The sequence below is a fragment of the Oratosquilla oratoria genome, chromosome 37, assembly GCF_046742065.1.
Source record: "Oratosquilla oratoria isolate Oo_2021 chromosome 37, ASM4674206v1, whole genome shotgun sequence".
In the NCBI taxonomy this organism is placed as follows: Eukaryota; Metazoa; Arthropoda; class Malacostraca; order Stomatopoda; family Squillidae; genus Oratosquilla; species Oratosquilla oratoria.
The window spans coordinates 44,127,992-44,148,266 of record NC_134813.1 but is presented as its reverse complement, the minus strand read 5'-3'; the positions used below and the strand labels follow the sequence as shown (position 1 = coordinate 44,148,266).

Genomic DNA, 20,275 nt, shown 5'->3' with positions numbered 1-20,275 from the left:
GTGGGACTTTCAAAGTCACCAGGTAAAAGTTGTAGCCTGGAGAGAAGAGCAGTCACCGGTTGTCAGCTCTCAGCGTATCCGAATACTCCCCAAATCCGAACACCCTTGGCCGATGAGTTCGGATACGGCAGGGATTACTGTGATTATTATGTCTCATGATGAGATTACGCAGTGATCTTGAAGCCTCGTTTCATAGACTTCAATAACATATGGAATTATGAACTTCATACTTGTGTAATGAGGAACCATATCATTTTACCCGATACTGTTTGTATGCTTCAGTATCATTTGCATATATTGTATCTTTTGCCATTACTTTTCCAGGTATAAAAATACGATATATTTTTATTAGTAAATATCATGCATCTTCAATTTGTGTATGGTGCGGGGAAATGAAAAATGCTATTTTCTCTACATCCTTATTTTGTGTATTCATCTATTTTTTCATCTATTTATTTACGAGTTGTCACTGGCAATCCAGTCTGTAGCGACCTGACCGTTCGCGGGCGCGTTCATTTAAGTTCGAAAAGACTTAGTTTAAAAACATCATCGTAAAATACTCTATCGTCAGATAAGCCAATCAACGTCAAAAATAACACGCAATCCCGAGCATATCTGAAATATTCTTATAATCATAAGTAGCGATAATTGATAAAAAAATAAGGTGACTAAACTTTCTCCTAAGTGCATGTGCTGTTGCAATCAACGCGCAATTCGAATCGAAATTTTCGTGCCTCGCACACGACACAACCGCGTGTTTGGCACGACTTGACGTCATCAACTTAGACGAGCCTCCTATGCCATCCCCCCCCGCCATACAATTTCTTCAGGGAGGGAATGGGGAAGAGAGGGGCAGGGGGAATTGCACAGGGGAAGAGTACGGGGCTTCCTTTTGAAAGCTTTTAGTCACGATCAACACCCCCCCCCTCCCTTTGAGAAAATACGCCTAAGACATGCTCTCCATCGAAAACGAGCGGCCCAAACGACAGCAGTAAAACCTGAACGACACGGAAGACTTTGGAGTCGATTCTGTTGTTGGAGAAAGTGGAGGACGACGAGGAGAGGTCCGTCTGTCCCTAGGGGCGCGAGTGCCTTTCGGGTTACGAGCGGGGCACCTTCTTCGGGGGTCTCTTGCTCCTCCTCTTGCTCCTCCTCCTCCACTTTTAAAAATAGAAAGACGGCTCATGCGGATGCCGCTCCTCCTCCTCTTGTGTTCTTCTGGTCCGCATCTCGTGCAGAGTTGCATCCAAGAAGGGGGCTGCGATTATTCCTGATCTATTTGATTTTTTTTTTATGTAATTTTTATTCTTTTTTTCGTTCATTTATTCATTCTATTCATTTTTATTCATTTATCCTTTTATTCATTTGCGAATTTGAATTAACGCAAAGGGCTCCCATAGCACTATGACAGACGATACGGCCAATTTATCGAATTCCATCCACGACCTGAGCTATACGCACTCGCATACAGAAGCACAAAGGGAATTATTTGTTTAGATGAAGGAACACTCAAGTCATATATGGGACAATTTAATGACAATCGACTACTGGGAACTACTGGGTAAATACACACGGGAGGGAAGAGGAGAGGGGAAAAGAGAGGGTCATGGGGTGAGATGGGAAGGTCACTGCATCGTACATCTTGGTCTTCGGTCTGCGACTATTCTTGCGGACACCTGTGCCCTGGTTACTAAGGGAGCCCTGACACACGTGCCGCCGTGCCCCGTGCATCGCACAACGATCCTGGAGGAGCTACTCTACATATGAAACTTCGAGTGCAACTTCGCCCGTGTTGGTCTCCACCCTGCTGCTGCTGCTGCTGCTGCTGCTGCTGCCGGCGGCGATCTGCCCGTCATGTACGCCACGGGTAACGAAGGTCAAATGAGGAGGACGAGAGGGAAGAGAGAGAGAGGAGGAGGACAAGAAGGATGACAAGGAGGAGGAGGGCGAGGAGGTGGACGAGGATGTGACCATGGAGGAAGAGGGCGAGGGGAAGAGAAGAAGACGAGGAGGAGAAGGGAGGAGAAGAAAAAAAGAGGAGGACGAGGAAAAGGGAGAAAAAAAGAGGAGGAGGAGGAGGAGGAGGAGGAGAGGAACAGAAGGAATAGGAGCAAGAAAGGGGAAGAGGAACAGCATGAGAGAAGAGGAAAGTGAGGGAGAGTATGAGAGAGAGGAAAAGGGAGGAGGAAGAGTAAGACGAACAAAAGCAGCAGGAGAGGAGAGGAGAGGAGAGGAAAAAGAGGAAGACTGACCTTGACGTTTCCCCCAAATGAAGAAGGAGCCTCTTTTGTTACCCACCACCACCACCACCACAAAAAATATACAAATAAAATAAAACGAAAAAAAAAAAAAATCTCAACCTGTATGTGCGCACAGACTCCCCGTTTTTTTGTGCATTTCCTCAGCCGTTGGCAATTTCTTTCATTTTCTCTGACAATGGTTGGGTGTTATCAGTGACGAATTCTGAAGAAGAGTATTACATTACCAAGTCAACAACGTTCAGATTCCAAACGACCGGACTTTGGCTTCCCCTGCCTCCCTCCCTCCCTCCCTTACTCCCTCCTTCTGGAGTGAACACTCCAATTGATCACTCAAGATCCCTCCTTCCCCCCCTCCACCCCAGAACCATCGAGGTAAGCGTCGTGTTGGCCCCACACGATGTCTGACTCCAGATGGAAACGATAGACGGCGTGATAACCGATCTATGAAGACGGGGACGGGGGAGGTGGGGTACATGCCCCCCCCACACACACACACCACCACCACCACCACCACAAAAATAAATAAATAAATATAATGAAATAAAAAATAAAAAATGTATCAAGTGAAGTGTACTGTATGGGCTATGAAGGTATACACCATCCCAATTATTCTCCGCAGGCAGCGTTTTTTCTTCGCCATTGACGACGACAGATTTCGATCCAACCTTCCGTCAAGTATTACCCTGAGCTTCCCATAACCCCCACGACAGCCGGAAACGGTCCTCCGGGACCCCCCCCCCCCACCCCGACTCTCTCTTTAGGAAGAAACGTTGTTGGGCTCTAGTGTGTTTGTGTTAGTCGGTTTCTATGTCAACGGCTATAAGGCCATGAGGAGGGAGGAGGAGAGGAGGGGGATGGAGAGGAGGGGGAAGGAGAGGTAGGGTGAAGGAGGGAAGGAGGGGAAAGGGGAAGGAGGGGAAGGGGGAATGGGGAAGGAGAGGAGGGGAGAGGAGAGGAGGGGGATGGAGGGGAAAGGGGATGGAGGGGAAATGGGATGGAGAAGGGGGATGGAGGGGAAGGGGAGAGGATGGGAAAGGGGAAGGGGGAAGGAGGGGAGGGGAAGGGGAGGGGGAAGAGGGAAGGGAAGGGTGAAGGAGGGGAAGGAGAAAGGGTAGGAGGTGGGGGCGGGAGTAGCCGGCTGATAGCTCACTTATGTAAAGGAATGGTGTGGAGGATGACCGTGGTTCGAGCCCTGGGTGGGGAGCTGCACCTCCTCATGATGAAGGTGTCTATGGCCACTGGGAGGAGGGAGGACGACCCGGGGGGGGGGGGAGGACACTACCACCTGCGACGTCTTCCCTTCAGGTGCCTGTCACCTCCTACTGACAAAGAGTTTCCTTCAAGTTTAATTAAATTGTCCGTGCATGACGGGACAAAACCGTGGAAGGTATGCCCCTCCTCCCCCCCCCGGGGGGGGGGTTGCCTTCGTGGAGTTGGTTTTCAACCTGTTCGTGAATACGAGAGCTCGGCGTCAGCAGCCTGACGTCGTCGCCGTCATGCACGTATCGTGTCATGATTCTACTTGGGATTCTTTTATGGCAAAGTTAAATGGTTCCACTTCAGTTTCTTTCACAATCTTGTCCGAATGAATTTACGATTATGTTTACAGCCCAAAAATGGTTTTCTTCAATGATCTCCCACTATGAAAAAGTAAATACTTGTATGCATAAGTGAATGATTAAATAATAAAAGGTAGCAAGCAGCAAAGTTTAAAGGAGGAGCACGAGAGAGAGAGAGAGAGAGAGAGAGAGAGAGAGAGAGAGAGAGAGAGAGAGAGAGAGAGAGAGAGAGAGAGTGAGAGGGAGTGAGAGAGAGAGAGAGAGGGAACGAGGGAGTGAGAGTGAGAGTGAGAGAGAGAGAGAGAGAGAGAGAGAGAGGGAGAGAGAGGGAGGGAGAGAGAGGGAGGGACGAAGGGAGGGAGATAGAGGGAGGGAGGAAGAGAGGGAGGAAGGGAGGGAGATAGAGGGAGGTAGGGAAATGGGGATTTAACAAAACACGATTCCAGCCCTGGTCCGTTCCTTGCCACGCGTGCTGAATGAAGGAAGACGGACGACCCCCAACGCCGCCGCCGCCACCCACACCAAGAAGGCTCCTTCTTCCCTCTCTCTACCGACAGGCAGTCACAAGGACCAGGCGCGACCGCATGAGGTGCTCCGTTGGGAGCAACGAGAACAGTCAGGAGACGCAGGAATAGGTCCAGGAGCAGGTCAAGAAGGAAAAGGAGGAGGAGGAGGAGGAGGAGGAGGAGGAGGAGGAGGAGGAGGAGGAGGAGGAAGGTGGGTAAATACTTGGTGTGAGGAAGCGTGGGGGAAGGGGGAAAGGAGGGAGAAAGAGGGTGATGAGTGGAGATGAGGGGTAAAAGGGATGGGTGAAAAGGAGGTGAGGTAGAAGATGGGAGGAGGAATACAAAGAAGAACAAACAACAGCCGGCCTATGAGCCCTTACTTGAGGCTGTCTGTGTTAACTATACTAAGCTACAGTGAAGAAACAGGATAGCAAGAATTTTCATAGTAAAGAAGAACTAGACACTACTACTACCACTATCTTATCCAATTAGATGCCGGGCTGTCAAATATTTTATTGCAAAGGATAATATTTTATCAGCGGGTTAGAGTTTAAATACTTATCTAAATGATCTTTAAATGTTGTCACTGTTATTTTCATTTAAAGAAAATCATTTAACAATTACTTTAAAATCGTGACATTTTGTATTTGATTGGTCTAATGAAAAGTAATCTTCGACAATGATGTCTAAACCTTTGAACATTTTAAAAACTTCGATTTAATCTCATATTCTCAGTTTTGAAAGTGAGAATAAATCTAGACTTTTAAGTCTTCATACGGCATATTTATCAGCCTTGGTATAATTTTTGTTACTCTTCGTAGGACTCTTTCCAATTTAACATCTTTCTGGTAGTATGGGGACTAAAATTGTACTCAGTATTCAAGATGGGGACGGACCAAAGAATTATAAAGTTTTAGCAATATCTTTTCTGATTTATTTTCGAGGACTTGTCCGATAAAGCCGACCAATTTATTTACTGTTTTAACAACTTCTGAAGGGATGGATGGGGGAAGAGGGGGAGGAAGAGAAAGAGGGAGGAGGAGGAGGAGAAAGAGGGAGGAAGAGGGAAGGAGCGGAAGGGGAAAGGAAAAGTGGGGGTGAGGAGGAGGGTGAGGAGGAATAGGAGGAGGAGGGTGAGGAGGGGAAGGGTGAGGAGGGGAAGGGTGAGGAAGAGGAGGAGGAGGAGGGGAAGGGTGCGGAGGGTGAGGAGGAGGGTGAGGAAGAGGGTGAGGAGGAGGAGGAGGGTGAGGAGGAGGAGGAGGAGGGTGAGGAGGAGGGGGAATGGTGAAGAGGGGAATGGTGAGGAGGAGGGGAAGAGTGAGGAGGAGGAGGAGAAGGGGAAGAGTGAGGAGGAGGAGGAGAAGGGTGAGGAGGAGGGGAAGGGTGAGGAGGAGGGGAAGGGTGAGGAGGAGGAGGAGAAGGGTGGAGGAGGAGGTGGAGAGGGAATAGGAGGTGTAGGGGAGAGGAGGTGGAGAGGGAGGAGGAGGTGGAGAGGGAGGAGGAGGTGGAGAGGGAGGAGGAGGTGGAGAGGGAGGAGGAGGTGTAGGGAAGAGGAGGTGGAGAGGGAGGAGGTGGAGAGGAGGAAGCGAATGGACGGAAGCCCTATTGAGGTCACCGCGTTTAAGTCAATCGCTGACCGAGGAAGAGGAGGAGGAGGAGGAGGAGGAGGAGGGGTGGGGGGGGAGGCAATTGAACCGGACGGGCGAAGTGACCAAAATTCATTGAGCATCAAAGAGGAGTGACCAGAAACGGTGGTGGTGGTGGTGGTGGTGGTGGTGGTGGTGGTGGTGGTAAGAAGGGGTAATCACATGCGACAGAGGGACACATGGGTGAAGGGACGGCAGTCTCTCTCTACACTTTTTCTCGAGTGATCTTCACCTCTCTCTCTCTCTCTGCTAAGTCACCCTCGTACTGCCGTTATTCTTTATCGGCTGGACGTGACCCTTGTGTCACGTCCGGCCTTCGACCTCTTCCCATAAACACAAGAGCCCGGGTTCGATCCCCCAGCTTCTGCCCACAGGTCTCTGGCGCCTGGAGCCAGCGAGCTCCTCATCTTGGTGACGAACTTTGGAATTGAAAGGACACTGGTTCCCAACGTCACGCCCCTTACCATCTCCAAATGACTTTATTGATTTGACTTGACCTGACCTCCCTCCCCTCAGCAACGTTCTCCCTGTCAATCATAACCAGCCGTTCTAGATTTGACAGATACCTTCGAAGAGATCTCCTAATGGAGGAGACTGACGGTGAGGTGGTGAGTGATGGTGGTGATAGGGGTATTCATCCTGTGGTCATCCTTTTGGGGTTTGAGAGAGACAGAAAGAGAAAGAAAGAGAAAGGAAGAGAGAGAGAGAGAGAGAGAGAGAGAGAGAGAGAGAGAGAGAGAGAGAGAGAGAGAGAGAGAGAGAGAGAGAGAGAGAGAGAGAGAGAGAAAGAGAGAGAGAGGAAGGGAGGAAGGAGAGAGAGGACAGACTTGTGGTATTTCATTTTATTCTGGCTACCCCCCGGGCTACATCTCCCTCACCATCGTGCTTCTTCTTCGGTACGGGGGGAGGGGAAGGTTCTTAAACCCACTTCGATCATTCATCATTTCCCGTGTCGACGCAATACTTAATTTCATTCTGACTACTTTATTAGTTTCCGTGGCACCCCTCTGTTACCGTCGGGGGCCCAAGGGTACATATGAGCAAAGATTTGTGGGTTTCAGACCATCTTGTATAAGACAAGAATGCAAAGAGCAAGATAACACGCCCTTTGGGGAATGTACAATCTTCGCCTCTCGAAGGAGAGAGCGATAAGAGAAAATGGACCACCTATTTATCTTCTTTGAATAAATCCACTAGCAAAACATATCTACAACTAAACAAGCACACAAATACTAATAAGTACTTTTTACCAAACATTTGCACATGCGCGTATGTTAAAAACAGACGCCAAAAGAAAACCCGCTCTGCGCATGCGCTAAGCCGACAAGCATCGCCGAGATTAGATCACGATTTGAGACGCTTGTAGCCAGAGCAGCAAATACGGTCAATTGATGACACAGAAACAAAATCCTTATCAGCCCACTTTCTTATCTATGTTGTCGACACTGAATCAAGTGCGACCGATAAGCTTAGCCCAGGGCATGGGCTTATCAAGAGAAAGCGAGAGAGAGAGAGAGGTAACATTCCCGGCGAGGAACCGGAATGCATAGACAAGACGATATGACGTAAAAACGTCGACGCCATCGGGGCACCTGGGGGGAGATATACTTCAAGTGATGTGGCGAGCAGATGACGTGAGAAGCTATTGGGAGACGATACTGGGCACTCTGGATACACCAGAAGCAGCAAGAAGCCACAAGATATGGCACAAGAGGGGGGGGGGGCAGTTTCTGGGGAGGTGCCAGCACCTTGCCAGTCAATATACATGGCACTCGAGGCTCAGATTGGAACCGTTAACAACAACCATTCATCTATTTTCAACTCTGTTCAAACCACATATAACGCCCACCCTTACGTACGCCCCATCTACAAACACGTGCATGCGAATGTACATGACATCACACCTGGTATTTGTGGAAGTTTGTAAGCACTATATACAATCATTCAATCTTTCGTTCTAATTCCCATCTACTAATAGATGGGTTGTACGAGTGAATCTATTCATTTTCTCTTAGTTACTTCGTATCTGGTACACACGTCTTCATATTTATCTGTCGCGGAATCTACCATCCAACTTTAACTCTTAAATTCCTCAAATTGATCCGATCAACCAAAAGGCCTAGAAATTATTCGTCATCAATTCTTGTCTTCCATTTTCTATCTGATTTACTCTATTCTCACGTTCTCAACAAGCACATTTTAACATCTCTTAATCTACCTGTTTTCGGGTAGATCGTGAACTCGTTTTACTGCCAACTTTATTCCTAATTCCTAAATCTTAACTTCAGCTTGTTACGCTGTCGTGTCCAGACCATTTCCGGAACCCTGGACTCTGCAAATGATCCAGAGGCGAAATTTCTTCCCAAGGAACCTCCTCGTTACTTACGTCGTCATTTCCTCATTCCAACCACATTTCTCAAATAGCTTAACCTTCCCCGTTGCAAACGTCTCCTCGGCTCCTCCCCGAAATACCCAGCTTTAACGGCCATGTGGCACTGTTGGCTCGACAGTACTCTCGACCATTCCCCTTTGATGAACTTCCTTTCGAAACACTTCGCTTCTGTGATTCTTTAATCGACTTCAGCCACCCGACCATACGTTGTCATATCCATCACCTTCTACCTGATCCTACGAATCCTCAATCTCGTCTTTCAACCTTCCACTGCCTTTTTACATACGTCATCAGGTTAATTGAGACATCTTCCACCGGTCAACTGGACCTCTATCCCACTCCTCTCAACTTTCCGACTTGTGCTTCTATTCTGAATGCCGAAAGACTTTTCTTCGAGGGAACCTCTGGCAACCCAGCCCACCCTTGGACCCTCTTGAAGTCCCTCAGCGCTATGCACTCCTCACTGTCATTTCGACAGCAGCAGCAGCAGCACCAGTAGCAGCGCGCCAACAGTAAAAAGCAAATGATTAAGCACCCCATCTCCCTCCTCCACTCTCGCTTCCCTCCCTCCTCCTCCCTCCCTCCCTCCTCCATTTACGCTTCCTTTCCTCTCCCTCCCCTGCACCCCTCTGTCACCATTTGCCTTCTCCACAACCTCACCCGTGTGAACGTTACACAACCATGGGTTGTCTCGTTAACTACCTCCACACCACTTTGAGATCAAAATTTCATTTGCTCTACAACCACTGGTATTGCTGGCAAACTTTCCTCATCCTGATGTTTGACAGGCCCTGACAACTTCCTCCCATATCAATGCACAGCAAGGAAATAACATCTTCAGCTTAGCGAAGGCAGTTCTTGACTTCAACCGGCGTCGTCGGTGCTACTGATCACGGCTCAGGACTTTGGCGACATGACGTCATCAAGGGTCGCCGAGCCAGCCAACATCTGGCGACGGCGCGCGCGCGTGCGCACGCAAGCGTTCTCGACTGCTTACCATTTGCATCCCCCGCCACTGGATGTCCTCTTGCACCACGGGACAAGGTTGCAAGAGACTGATCGTGGGAGATGACAATGGAGTATAGACTGCCGGCGGGAATAAAGGGTAGTCTTCCCTGCGTTCTCTCTTACACAAATGTCCATTTTTGTTCAACTCTCGACCGTCGTGACGAGGCTCGCTGCCAGCCATACTGTCCGTCTCCCACCCAAGGAGAATCAGCGTCTGTATTCTGCCGGGTCGTCCTCAGTCTTGACCTGATATTAAGTTGGTTCACGGGACTATTACTACCCGGCTGAAGAGGGCTTTTCCACAATTCACGTTCCTTATTAATGCCGACGGTGTCTGAGCTGTTTGCGATTGGCATATCATGAACAAATAAACGAATGAACAAACAAGTTAACCCAGTGTCTCGGGTCTCTCTTGTAGGAAACCAACCTCTTTGAGTGACTATGGAAGGGTGCCTAGGGCCAGTGCCAACCACTGTAACAGACAGACAGACACAATGTGAGTTTTCCTTAGGAAATTGCATTATCACTTCATTAAACAGCTCCTGCCCACCCCATCCCAACCCCTCGGCCTTCCACAGCAGCCGTCTGGTGTTAGCCAAAAACAAATATATAAAGTAGTGCACAGTGTTGGGCGGGCGAGGGCAGCAGTTAGGTGGGGGTGGGAGAACAAGGGAGAGAGACGACGAAAGGATGTTTTGTGGATTATTTTTTCTCTTAGATTTAGTGATATATTGCAAGGATGATAAAATAGGGGGGGGGGGTGACACATGATTGGGATGGTATCAGGCTTCTGTCGGGCCATCCAAAGCCCCGGCACCTATAACATTGGCACTGCACCTCTGGAAGGCAAAGCTTTCGTGTTATCAGGTGGCACCGGCTGCCACCTGCGTGCCTGCTGGTGGCACTGCACTCCCGAGATGCCACGAATGGGTGGGCGAACGGGCTGGCACTCCTGAAGATGGGCGCCTTTACCAAGGACGTTTGACGCCCACGGGGAGATGTTTCTGCAGAATAATGGCCACACTGTCAACGCCCACGTCTCCAAAATCTGATGCCATTTAGGTCGAGGTCAGACACCCCTCTCCCCACCATTTTCCGAGAATTATAACAAAATCGTATGCCTAAGTCATAGTGCCACTGTCGGGCGGAAATCATCAGCACATTGAATTCAACAAACGCACACACGCGCAACACAATCCGCACCGTGGAACCATGGAATTATTTGTTCTATGGGCAGATATTCTGCCAAGTGTCCGACTTGGACCTGACGAGTGCCCAACCTTATCAACAACCTCTGGAGACATGACCTCTCGTTCCGGAAACACATCTACAAGAACGAACCGGAGGGTTTTATCTCCCTCACTCGTTAATATATTTACTTGGCTTATAGAAGTTATATGCCCTCCATTGCCAACCTCAACCAATCCTCCTCAACTTACGGGTCGAATCTAGGCAAAACCGGATCCCCATCAAGTGATCTATTCCTTTTCATTATTGCTATCACTATTATTACTACTATTATTACCATTATTATTACTATTGTCATTATTATTATCATTATCATCACAGCTGAATAAAAGTGTCCTAAGAGGAAAATTGTACAAATGTGTCACGACACTCAAAGGGCGGTTAGTGGTGGTGGTCGCCGGGCGATGCCCGTTTGTGTCCGTTGGTTTCCCAAACGGTTGGCCGCGGAAGCGCGCCCGGCATTGTTGGCAGCACAAGGGCCGCGGACCGGCGCACGCACACACTTTCCTCAACGAGAACAGTAACGGCTTGCAGTTTTAGTGGAAGCTTTCCCTGATGCGAGCGCGGCGCGTACTCTATACCACAGCATTGTAGCTCGGGAAGATAACCACTACATCAGCAAGCCGCGCACGCGTGTGTATGTGTAGGAGAGTACATGCGTGCGTGAGTGTGTGAGAGTGAGTAAGAGCAATAACGTAAGAGCAAACGAGGAAGTAAGCAGGGGAAAACATGAGAGCGAGATACAAATCAGGTCGGTGGGTCACTCTCTCTCTCTCTCTCGCTCTCTCTCTCTCTCGCTCTCTCTCTCTCTCTCTCTCTCTCTCTCTCTCTCTCTCTCTCTCTCTCTCTCTCTCTCAGCTGCTGCTCTATTTGCAGACACGAGCACTTACTGCAACCTAAGCCAGGTCCTCTCTCTCTCCCTCCCTCTCTCTCTAAGTCCCCACTCACTGCACTCTCGACACTACTTTTGTGCCAAGCAACACTCCATACCATGGGCCACCACACTCCAACTCTCCGTCACCAGCACTCTCGAAAACAAGTCATCACACATCCAAACTATCAGCCATTACATTCACACACAGACACAAATTATATATATATATATATATATATATATATATATATATATATATATATATATATATATATATATATCTGAAACTTGATGGCACGTTTCGATTGCTTGCGCAGTACAGTACAGCACAGTACATTTGAGTACATCTGCCTCTTACAACCCATTTCCGTGAGACCCCCTGAGAACCTACTCGAGAGTCCACAAAGACTTCGACTCTAAAGGAATCCCGTCGGGGAGTCTGATGCTGCCCGCGTGCCGGGGTTTGAGGCGCGCAAGTACAGAACCGCGTTTTCATGTTCTTCGTGGCGCGCCGCGCCGGCCACGGCAAGAAGTCGCCCTGACCACGGAACGTCAGCACCATGTCAGACGCTGTCAGCACGGGTGACATTACGCATTTCCTCATGTCGACAACAATGAAAGAGGGGAGTCTTTTAAGAGTAATTTTTGTCATGGACATTTCATCACTATTACGACTTCGGATCACATGAAGAATCGTCACCCCCAGACTTCGACAAGGTGACAATTCTTCATGTGGGCCATCCTGAGTTTACGATTCTGCGGTTGTATAAGTTGATGACAATAAGCTTAACCCTCATTCAACCTAACCTATCTTTATTCCAGTGTTGATATTCGGCGTACTGGGATGACAATTCTTCTTGTAGTATCTCATGGTGTGACGATTCTTCATGTGACCCGCGACTTCTAATTAAATACACTAAATTGTGTTTTGCCCCTTCTGAAGAAAGAAAAAAAGACGGGTCGACGAAAATAATTATAGAGGCTGATTCACTACAGTTACTGGCCAGTCACTTTTTTTTCCAACTCAATTTGTAACATAAAAATTTATTGCGGACGCAACGCTTACATTAACCTCACAACGGTAAAAATTATCTTTATGAACATAATAACCCAAGAACCTTCCATGTCCTTGAAGCTTTATGACCTCCATCTTCCGAACTGGGAACTTACTGGGAGAGTGGGATATATATATATATATATATATATATATATATATATATATATATATATATATATATATATACATATATATATATATATAGGGAGGGAGTGAAAGAGAGAGAGAGAGAGAGAGAGAGAGAGAGAGAGAGAGAGAGAGGAAAAGGGGAAAATAGAAACGAAAAAAGGGGGACGAAAACAGGGGACGAAAATGGGAGGAAAAGGGAGGAAAAGCGAAACAAGAGGAAAAGAAAAAGAAGAAAAGAAACAGAACAGAGGATATCGATGAGGAAAGAAGGAAAAATGAGCAAAAAATGATAACAGGACATAGACGAGGAAAAACAAGGAAAATAATGAAAAAAAGAGGAAAATGGTGGAAAAGAAATGTGGAAAAAGAGAAAAAAGAGGAAAAAGAGAAAAGCGAAAAAAAGAGGAAAATTTGGAAAATGAGGAAAGAGGAAATGCAGGAGAAGAGGGAAACGAGTAAATGGAGGAGGAAAAGGTGGAGGAAGGGTGGGCAGGAAAACGAGGAGAAACAGGAGAACACGTTGGAGGACTGATCAGGTTCGCATAGTCTCTCCGGGAACTTGTGGCATTTAAAACGTCAGTCAAGACAGCGCTCATCCCGATCGCTACGGGGTTGCAGGATTGGATACCCACATCATATACATATATATACATATATATATACATATATATATACATATATATATATATATATATATATCATGTGGCTAGGAGGAGGAGAAGGAAAGGACAAGGAAGGCTTTTAAGACAAGAGAACAACAGGACAAACACAGGCAAGGACGTGCGGGTTGTCTGCAATCGAGAGCCTCGTCATCGTATCGTACTCGCCCGCCGAGAGAGCCCCCCCAACTTTGCCCCCCTTCTCTCTTTCTCTTTCTCTCTCTCTCTCTCTCTCTCTGTCTATCTCTCAGTTAAACCTTTACCGGACATTGATATATATATATATATATTTTAATTTTCCAGACTATGTTAGCCAAAAGAAGGTCAGTGGGGGGGAACAGGTTTTTAGGAGGGGGCAAGGAAAGCAAGGTGGGAGAAGGGATAGCGGCAGAGGGGTGAGGGGGAAAGGGGAGAGCGACAGAGGCGACAGGATCAGAGGGGTGAGGAGAAGAGGGGAGAGGGATGAGGGGGAAGAGGGGGATAGGGAGAGGGGGAGAGGGCCAGAGGACAGAGAAGGCGGGAGAGGGGGAGAGGGGTGAGGGGGAGAAAGGAGAGAGATGCAGAGGATAGAGAGAGGGAGAGAGGGATAGAGGGGAGAGAGATGCAGAGGGGAGAGAGTGAAATAAGCAGAGGAAAGAAAGAGGCCGAGGAGAGCGAGGGCGAAGGCAAACGAAGAGAGAGAGAGAGCAAACGAGCGCAGAGGTGTGGGGAGTACACGTTCGTACCGGCCCAGTCGCCAGCGGGACACCCGTCGATGTCACTCACTGGAGGGTCTATCCTCTGAGCCACACCGGGACCCTCTTTTATTTCTAGTTTTGACCCTCCCCCCCAAAAAAAAGTAATCCTAAACCCCCCATTCCCCCACTTCCCGTTCGGGCCTTTTTTTTTTACCAATGAGGAAGCGACACGAGGGAAGAGTTCCCCCGTAGACTCAATTTGATCAGTCTGCCTGTGTCAGTGGAAGTTAACTGCACAGGTTTAAGATATGGGACCGAAATGCTCACATGCGACCTTTTGGTCCATGCTGAGGACGGATGCAGTGCAAGGAGGTACCGACTCTCACGCGAGTGATTTGCTGCCCACTTACTCTCGCAGGGTCGTGTGCGTCCACACTGGCCACGAATAACCACCAACTCTCGACCTCTAGCGCCGCCATGGGCAGCACGGCACCAGAGCGTGGCTCGGCTCTCATGAGAGTGGCTCGCGCCAGTAGCTTTCATGGCGCGGGCGTCACCTGAAGGTATGCAGCAAGAGTCTTCGTTCTCAAGGCCGCGTTGCCTTCCCCCAATGAAGGTGTTATGTTCACTTTGCAGTGTCCTCAGTTAGCGTGGAAGAACCCAGACCCAACAGGAGAGCTCCTGGTCTACAAGGCCAGAAAAAAATATTAAACATAAAAAAAAAAAAATAAAAAAAAAAAAAGATAGAAAGGTCTAGGGCATTTTGCCTATTTGTCCAGGTACCACGTCAGCAAATATGTAACAACGATAAGAACGTTGGAAAGGTCCGAGCCATTACGCCTACATATCTGTCCAGTTACTGTAAGAAAAATAAATCGACCTGCATCATGTGCGAGTTGTTAATTAAAAGTATATATATATGAAATAAAAATGTATATACGCTTGTGTCGTGGCAAGCGTTGATGACATAATACGAATGTCCTCGTCTTTGCACGTTCCCTCCCGACTCCAAACCTTTCCCCCTTCCCTAGCCCCAATTTCCACCATTTCCCTCTAAACAGCCAAGACTCCAACTGCTCCCCCACGACCTCCCAAGCACCCCACTCCCCAGTGCCCACTGCGGGGGGCACTAAGGGGGAGGGGGGGAGTATGCATCGTCCTTGGCACCGTCCTTGCCAGCCGGCACCAGCGCCCCAACTCGCTTCAGCCCAAAACACTTCGACGACAACGCTGCAACGGACTTTACCTGTTTTGCTGTGGATCACACGGGCAGAGTGTCTTCAGCCAAGGTGCAGGCGGAGGAGGAGGAGGAGGAGAAAGAGGAGTACGAGGAGAAATATAAAGAAGAGGAGGAAAAGTAAGAGGAGGAATAGGAAGAACAGGAGGAGCAATATAGTACGAGGATGAGGTTGGGAATGAGAAAAAGGAGGAGATGAGGAAAAATATAAAGAGGAGGAGGGAAAGTAGGAGGAGGAATAGGAAGAACAGGAGGAATATAGTATGAGGATAGGGTTGAGGATGAGAAAAAGCAGGAGGAGGAAGAGGAGGAGGAGGAAGAGGAGGAGGAGGAAGAGGAGGAGGAGGAAGAGGAGGAGGAGGAGAGGTGTGGGGCATACGACCCCCCCCTTCTTCCCACCTCCCCCCAACCCAGACTAAGCCAACAAAGCAAGACAAGACAAGAGTTCTCAACTTGTCTTCTTTTACATCTTAACCTTCTGTGGGTCATTTTAACACTGAATAAAATCGCCAATCCTCCTCCGCTTGGGGAACCACCACCACCCTATCTTCCCAAACCCTAAAAGGGAGGTGTGGGGATCTGGTACCCCGACTTTTGAGCCCCCAAGGTGGTCCCACTACCTCGAGAATACCTTCCTTCTCTCTGCATCCTTCCTCTGCATCCTTCCTCAGCATCCTTCCTCAGCATCCTCTCAGTAAAACTCCCGTTATTCTTTTTTATTTCTATTTATTAATTTATATATCTATTTATATTTTTATTCTTATTTTTTTATTGATCTTATTCATTTATCTATTTTTCATTTATTTATTCATTTATTCATTTATTACCAGAATGTAATCTACGGAACATACCACGGGCACAAGTATACTTGGATTTACAGGTTAGGTATTATTTATTCATGCTGCTGACAGACGATTTTATTCATCTGGGGGGGGGGAGACCCCCTCATTCCGAACCAACGTCGATTTCCGGCAAGGGGTTCCATACATACGAGGGAAACTTTTTCCCTCGTATTATTTACTTTATTATAGTTTTTATTCATTTATTTATTTATTTATCTGTCATTATTATAATTTTTTCGCATCCGACCTTGATATGGACCAAAAGGTCTCCTGTCGGCATGCTCCGTCTTTGTAATCCTTCGTAAAAGGTTAATCATTGACCTCCCCTCCTTAACCTACTGCCTCTTCTTTCTGCTTGAAGTCTCCTCCTTCCAATCTTCTCTTTTCCCACTTCTCACAGATCCCGACCCCCAAGCCGCCTTCTCTCTCTTTTTTTTCCTCTCTTGCATTCCTCAAGCTTCTCTCCCCCTTTCCCCCTTGCCCAACATCTCCTCCTCTTCTTCCCGCTTAGTCCTTTCAATCTTCTCTTTCTTTTTCTCTCCCTTTTGTCACACATCCAGACCCCAGTCGTGTTCTCTCCTCTCTCTCCTCCATTTCACGAACTTTTCCCCTCCTCCTCGCCCACCCCTCGTTCGTCACTTCCTGTACGCACTTCGCTCTTGTCCCCTTCGATCTGTCCACATCTTCATCTTTTTCACATTCCGTGTTACCACCACCACTAGCCACTCTCGTTCGCTCGATTTCCCTCGAGTTCTTCGTCCACACGCCGCGCCAGTGGTGGCAGGGGGCCACTCTCAGGCGAGCGCCTCGTCAGAGTATCATGTCAAGAGTAACGGCGTCCCATGGGAGGAAAAATAGTGATCGAGATGCGTTTTAGGTCCATTTTCAACACAAAACGTTAATACGTCAGGCTGCAACAAGAAAGCGCATGGGAAACGAGCCACTCACACACACACAGACACACACAATGATAATAATAATGAAGCCGAATTATATCATATATATATTATATATATATATATATATATATATATATATATATATATATATATATATATATATACATATACATATATCATGGCACAGTGAAAGCCGCCTTGGGTACTTCGGTGGGCAGAACGTCGTTCACCTTCGGTCAGACCGACATTCGGTCGGTCTTACCCTCAGTTCGATCCTCTGCCCCGAGTTCGTCAAAATTTCGACGGACTCTCATCGGACTTGAAATATTCATCATCAACATCATTATTCTACAATCACTGTCATCCTTTCCGCTTTCGTTCATTCGTTCTCAAAATTACCAAAGAACATACAATCACACACGCGCACGCACGCACTATGCCGGTTCTTTATGTAAGAAGGATTGACAAATTGGTCGGATATACCCCTACCTAGTAACACGCAGACGCGTGCTCGCGTACACACACGCGCACACACACACACACACGCACGCGCGCACACACAAACACAAAGACCTCTAAACTGTCTGTCCCTTTCATTAAATACATGTTCCATAGGGTGATAGTGTCGTATATGCTGTGCCGAGTTCCATTACAACTTGGGTTGCAAAGTAGCATTCTCTCCTTCTGCACCGATTGCAACAAGTTCCTCTTTGGATCAGCCGAAGACGGGCCGAACTCTGAAGCCACAAATGCAAGCGGTAGATTCCTGGTTGCTGATGACATTCCCAAAAGGTTGTACACCTTTCTCCCGTGTTCACTGCACTCCAAGATACTCCACACAGTAGCTGTCCTCATAACCCATCCCCCCCCACCTCCTCATACACTCCACCTTCTCCACCGCACCTTGCACTTCCCAAAATAAAACTCACTTGGGTTTCTCCACAGCTAACTTTACATTTCGCTCAACACTGCCCCTCCCCTCCCCTCCCCTCCACACACACACATCTCTCGTCCGACGTTATCCCTCCCCTTAGCCGCTCATCCACACAAACCATACCCTCCTGACAATTCCTTCCAGCCCTGACGAGCTCTCGTACACCAATCATTCATACTTTTCTTAGGTTTAGCAGTTATGGTTGGTACGCCTGAATGTTTTGCATCTCGTAATGCATGTTCGTTTTCGCTGCAGTTACAGATTTTGAAACGAATATACCAGTTCAGGTGTTCAAAAACACTGACCACAAATTGGTACAGATCCCGTTATACGATGTATTGGTATATTTAGCTATACCTTTACTATTTGTTCATTAACATAATCCAGTTGTGTCGTGAAAGGGACCTGTACAAGAAAAAAAAAATGTACTTACCCTGATCTCAGGGAACTGTTGCGCGTAGGACGTCAGGGGCGACAGGGTCTGGTCCTGGAGTTTGTGGCAGAAATCGGTCCACAACATGTCCGAGTTCTGCGCCTGCGCGTAGATGAGGTCGTGGCCCACCCATTCAGGCTCGTAGACCTCGTTGAGCGCCTCGAACAGACCTTTGCTGGCACCATGGAGAGCTGAAAAACAAACAAAATAAAACTCAGCTCAGGGAGAGAAAGAAATCGTAAATACCAGCGCGTGTTTACGTCATCAACGAGTTTATTTCCTTCCCGCGCAAAGAGAGCGCCAAGATGAGGTAAAGGCTCGTTCCCTATGGGCGCCATCTGGGGCCCTCTGCATTTCTACCGCCACCCCCCGGCCCCCTCCTACTCTACTGTCAGACATCCCCCCCCCCATCTCCAAGGGAAAGGAATTCTCAAGGTTATATTTACCTCGCATTAGTCATTTGTCGAGTCTTTCGATATTCGTGGCTGACGACCCTTTTTTTTTTTTTTTTCTCGCTGAGGGAGACAGCTTCCGGGTCAAAGAATAGGCCCTATGTCCGCTAAGAGTTTGTTGTTACGACCCTTGTTCTCCTCTAGGGTTACTTGCTTTATTCTGGTCGGCGCCAGACGATTTCACTCATTTGCCTGGTGAGCACCATTCACTTCATTTTGCCTGATGACGTCAGGTTATTTTATTCGGTTGTAGGGTACGCGGTCGGCAGCAGAGGGATTAAATCCAACAGAGGGTGAGGAGGAGGAGGAGGAAGAGGAGGTGGTAGAGGAGGAGGAGGGAGAGGTGGAGGAGGAGGAGGAGGAGGGACTTCAAGTTCGCCCTTCCTCCCCCTGACATGGCATCTAAGGGGTGTCCATACTACAACTGCCATCATCCCCCTCACCCCCCAAAAAAAAAATGAAGCAGAGGTTAATCCCGATGGCCTTGACCCTCCTCTTGCAAACCACTTGGAGTCGACCATAATCAAGTCTTCAAAGTAAGTCACAGTAGCCAATAGTTCCATTGGGATAAACTTCAGACCCGTTTCTGACATCAACGCTCTTAAACTAAATTAAATAGCCCCGTGTCTAGATGATGTCACTAACTCTGGTCGCACAAATTTTATGCAGTCCATACTTTACGGATTTAAGTGGCACACCCTACGGACCACAGATACGTGGCATTTATATACATACATACATATACATATTACATATATATATATATATATATATATATATATTATTATATATATATATATATATATATATAAATATATATATATATATATATATATCAATTTGCTTGTTTGTTTGTTTGTGTGGGTGCGTGCGTGCGTGCGTGTGTGTGTGTGTGTGTGTGTGTGTGTGTGTGTGTGTGTGTGTGTGTGTGCGGGTGTGTATGCATACTAATTTACACACAAAGAAGCATGTTGGTTACTTCTCTCCTTCCTCAACTCTCCTCTATGACCCTGCCGCTTGGGCGCAACAGTGTCCTTAAGGTTGTCGCCGTAGATATACTAAGACATGAACAAAATAGTCAAAGGTAGCTGACCCAGAAGTGACGCCATCAATGCTGATGACATCCATCAAGTTTTCACTAAAGTCCAAATTCTGCCAGAAGAGACGACTGAACCGAACCACAGACTAAGCTGACGTTGACCAAGCCAACTATAACTTTCTAGTTTAACCCTGGATCACATCAGGAAGATTACCGTGACAAAGAGGTTAAAGATAGCCCGCCTCGACATGAGGGTTTAATAAACCCAGCTGGACCAGACACCATGAACTCGAAGACCGTGTAGGTCCCGGCAACGGGTCCGCGGCGGCGAGGGGTCCAGTCCTTCCCCGGTTGGACCCTCCGCTGGCGCCTCCGAGGAGCTCTCTCTCTGAAGAGTCCTCTTGGGCCGAAGCGAGTGCATGA

At 47.8% G+C, this 20,275-nt stretch overlaps 1 protein-coding gene across 9 annotated transcripts in view; it reads right to left on the bottom strand.

The window, feature by feature from the left end:
• Window positions 1-20,275, bottom strand: part of Amph (amphiphysin) — a 177,335-nt gene that overhangs the window by 25,804 nt on the left and 131,256 nt on the right. For all 9 annotated transcript variants that reach the window (XM_076175670.1, XM_076175663.1, XM_076175664.1 and 6 more), the window contains exon 3: window positions 18,362-18,552. In XM_076175670.1, the coding sequence (XP_076031785.1) occupies window positions 18,362-18,552 (191 nt within the window). The remainder of the gene's footprint in view (window positions 1-18,361; window positions 18,553-20,275) is intronic.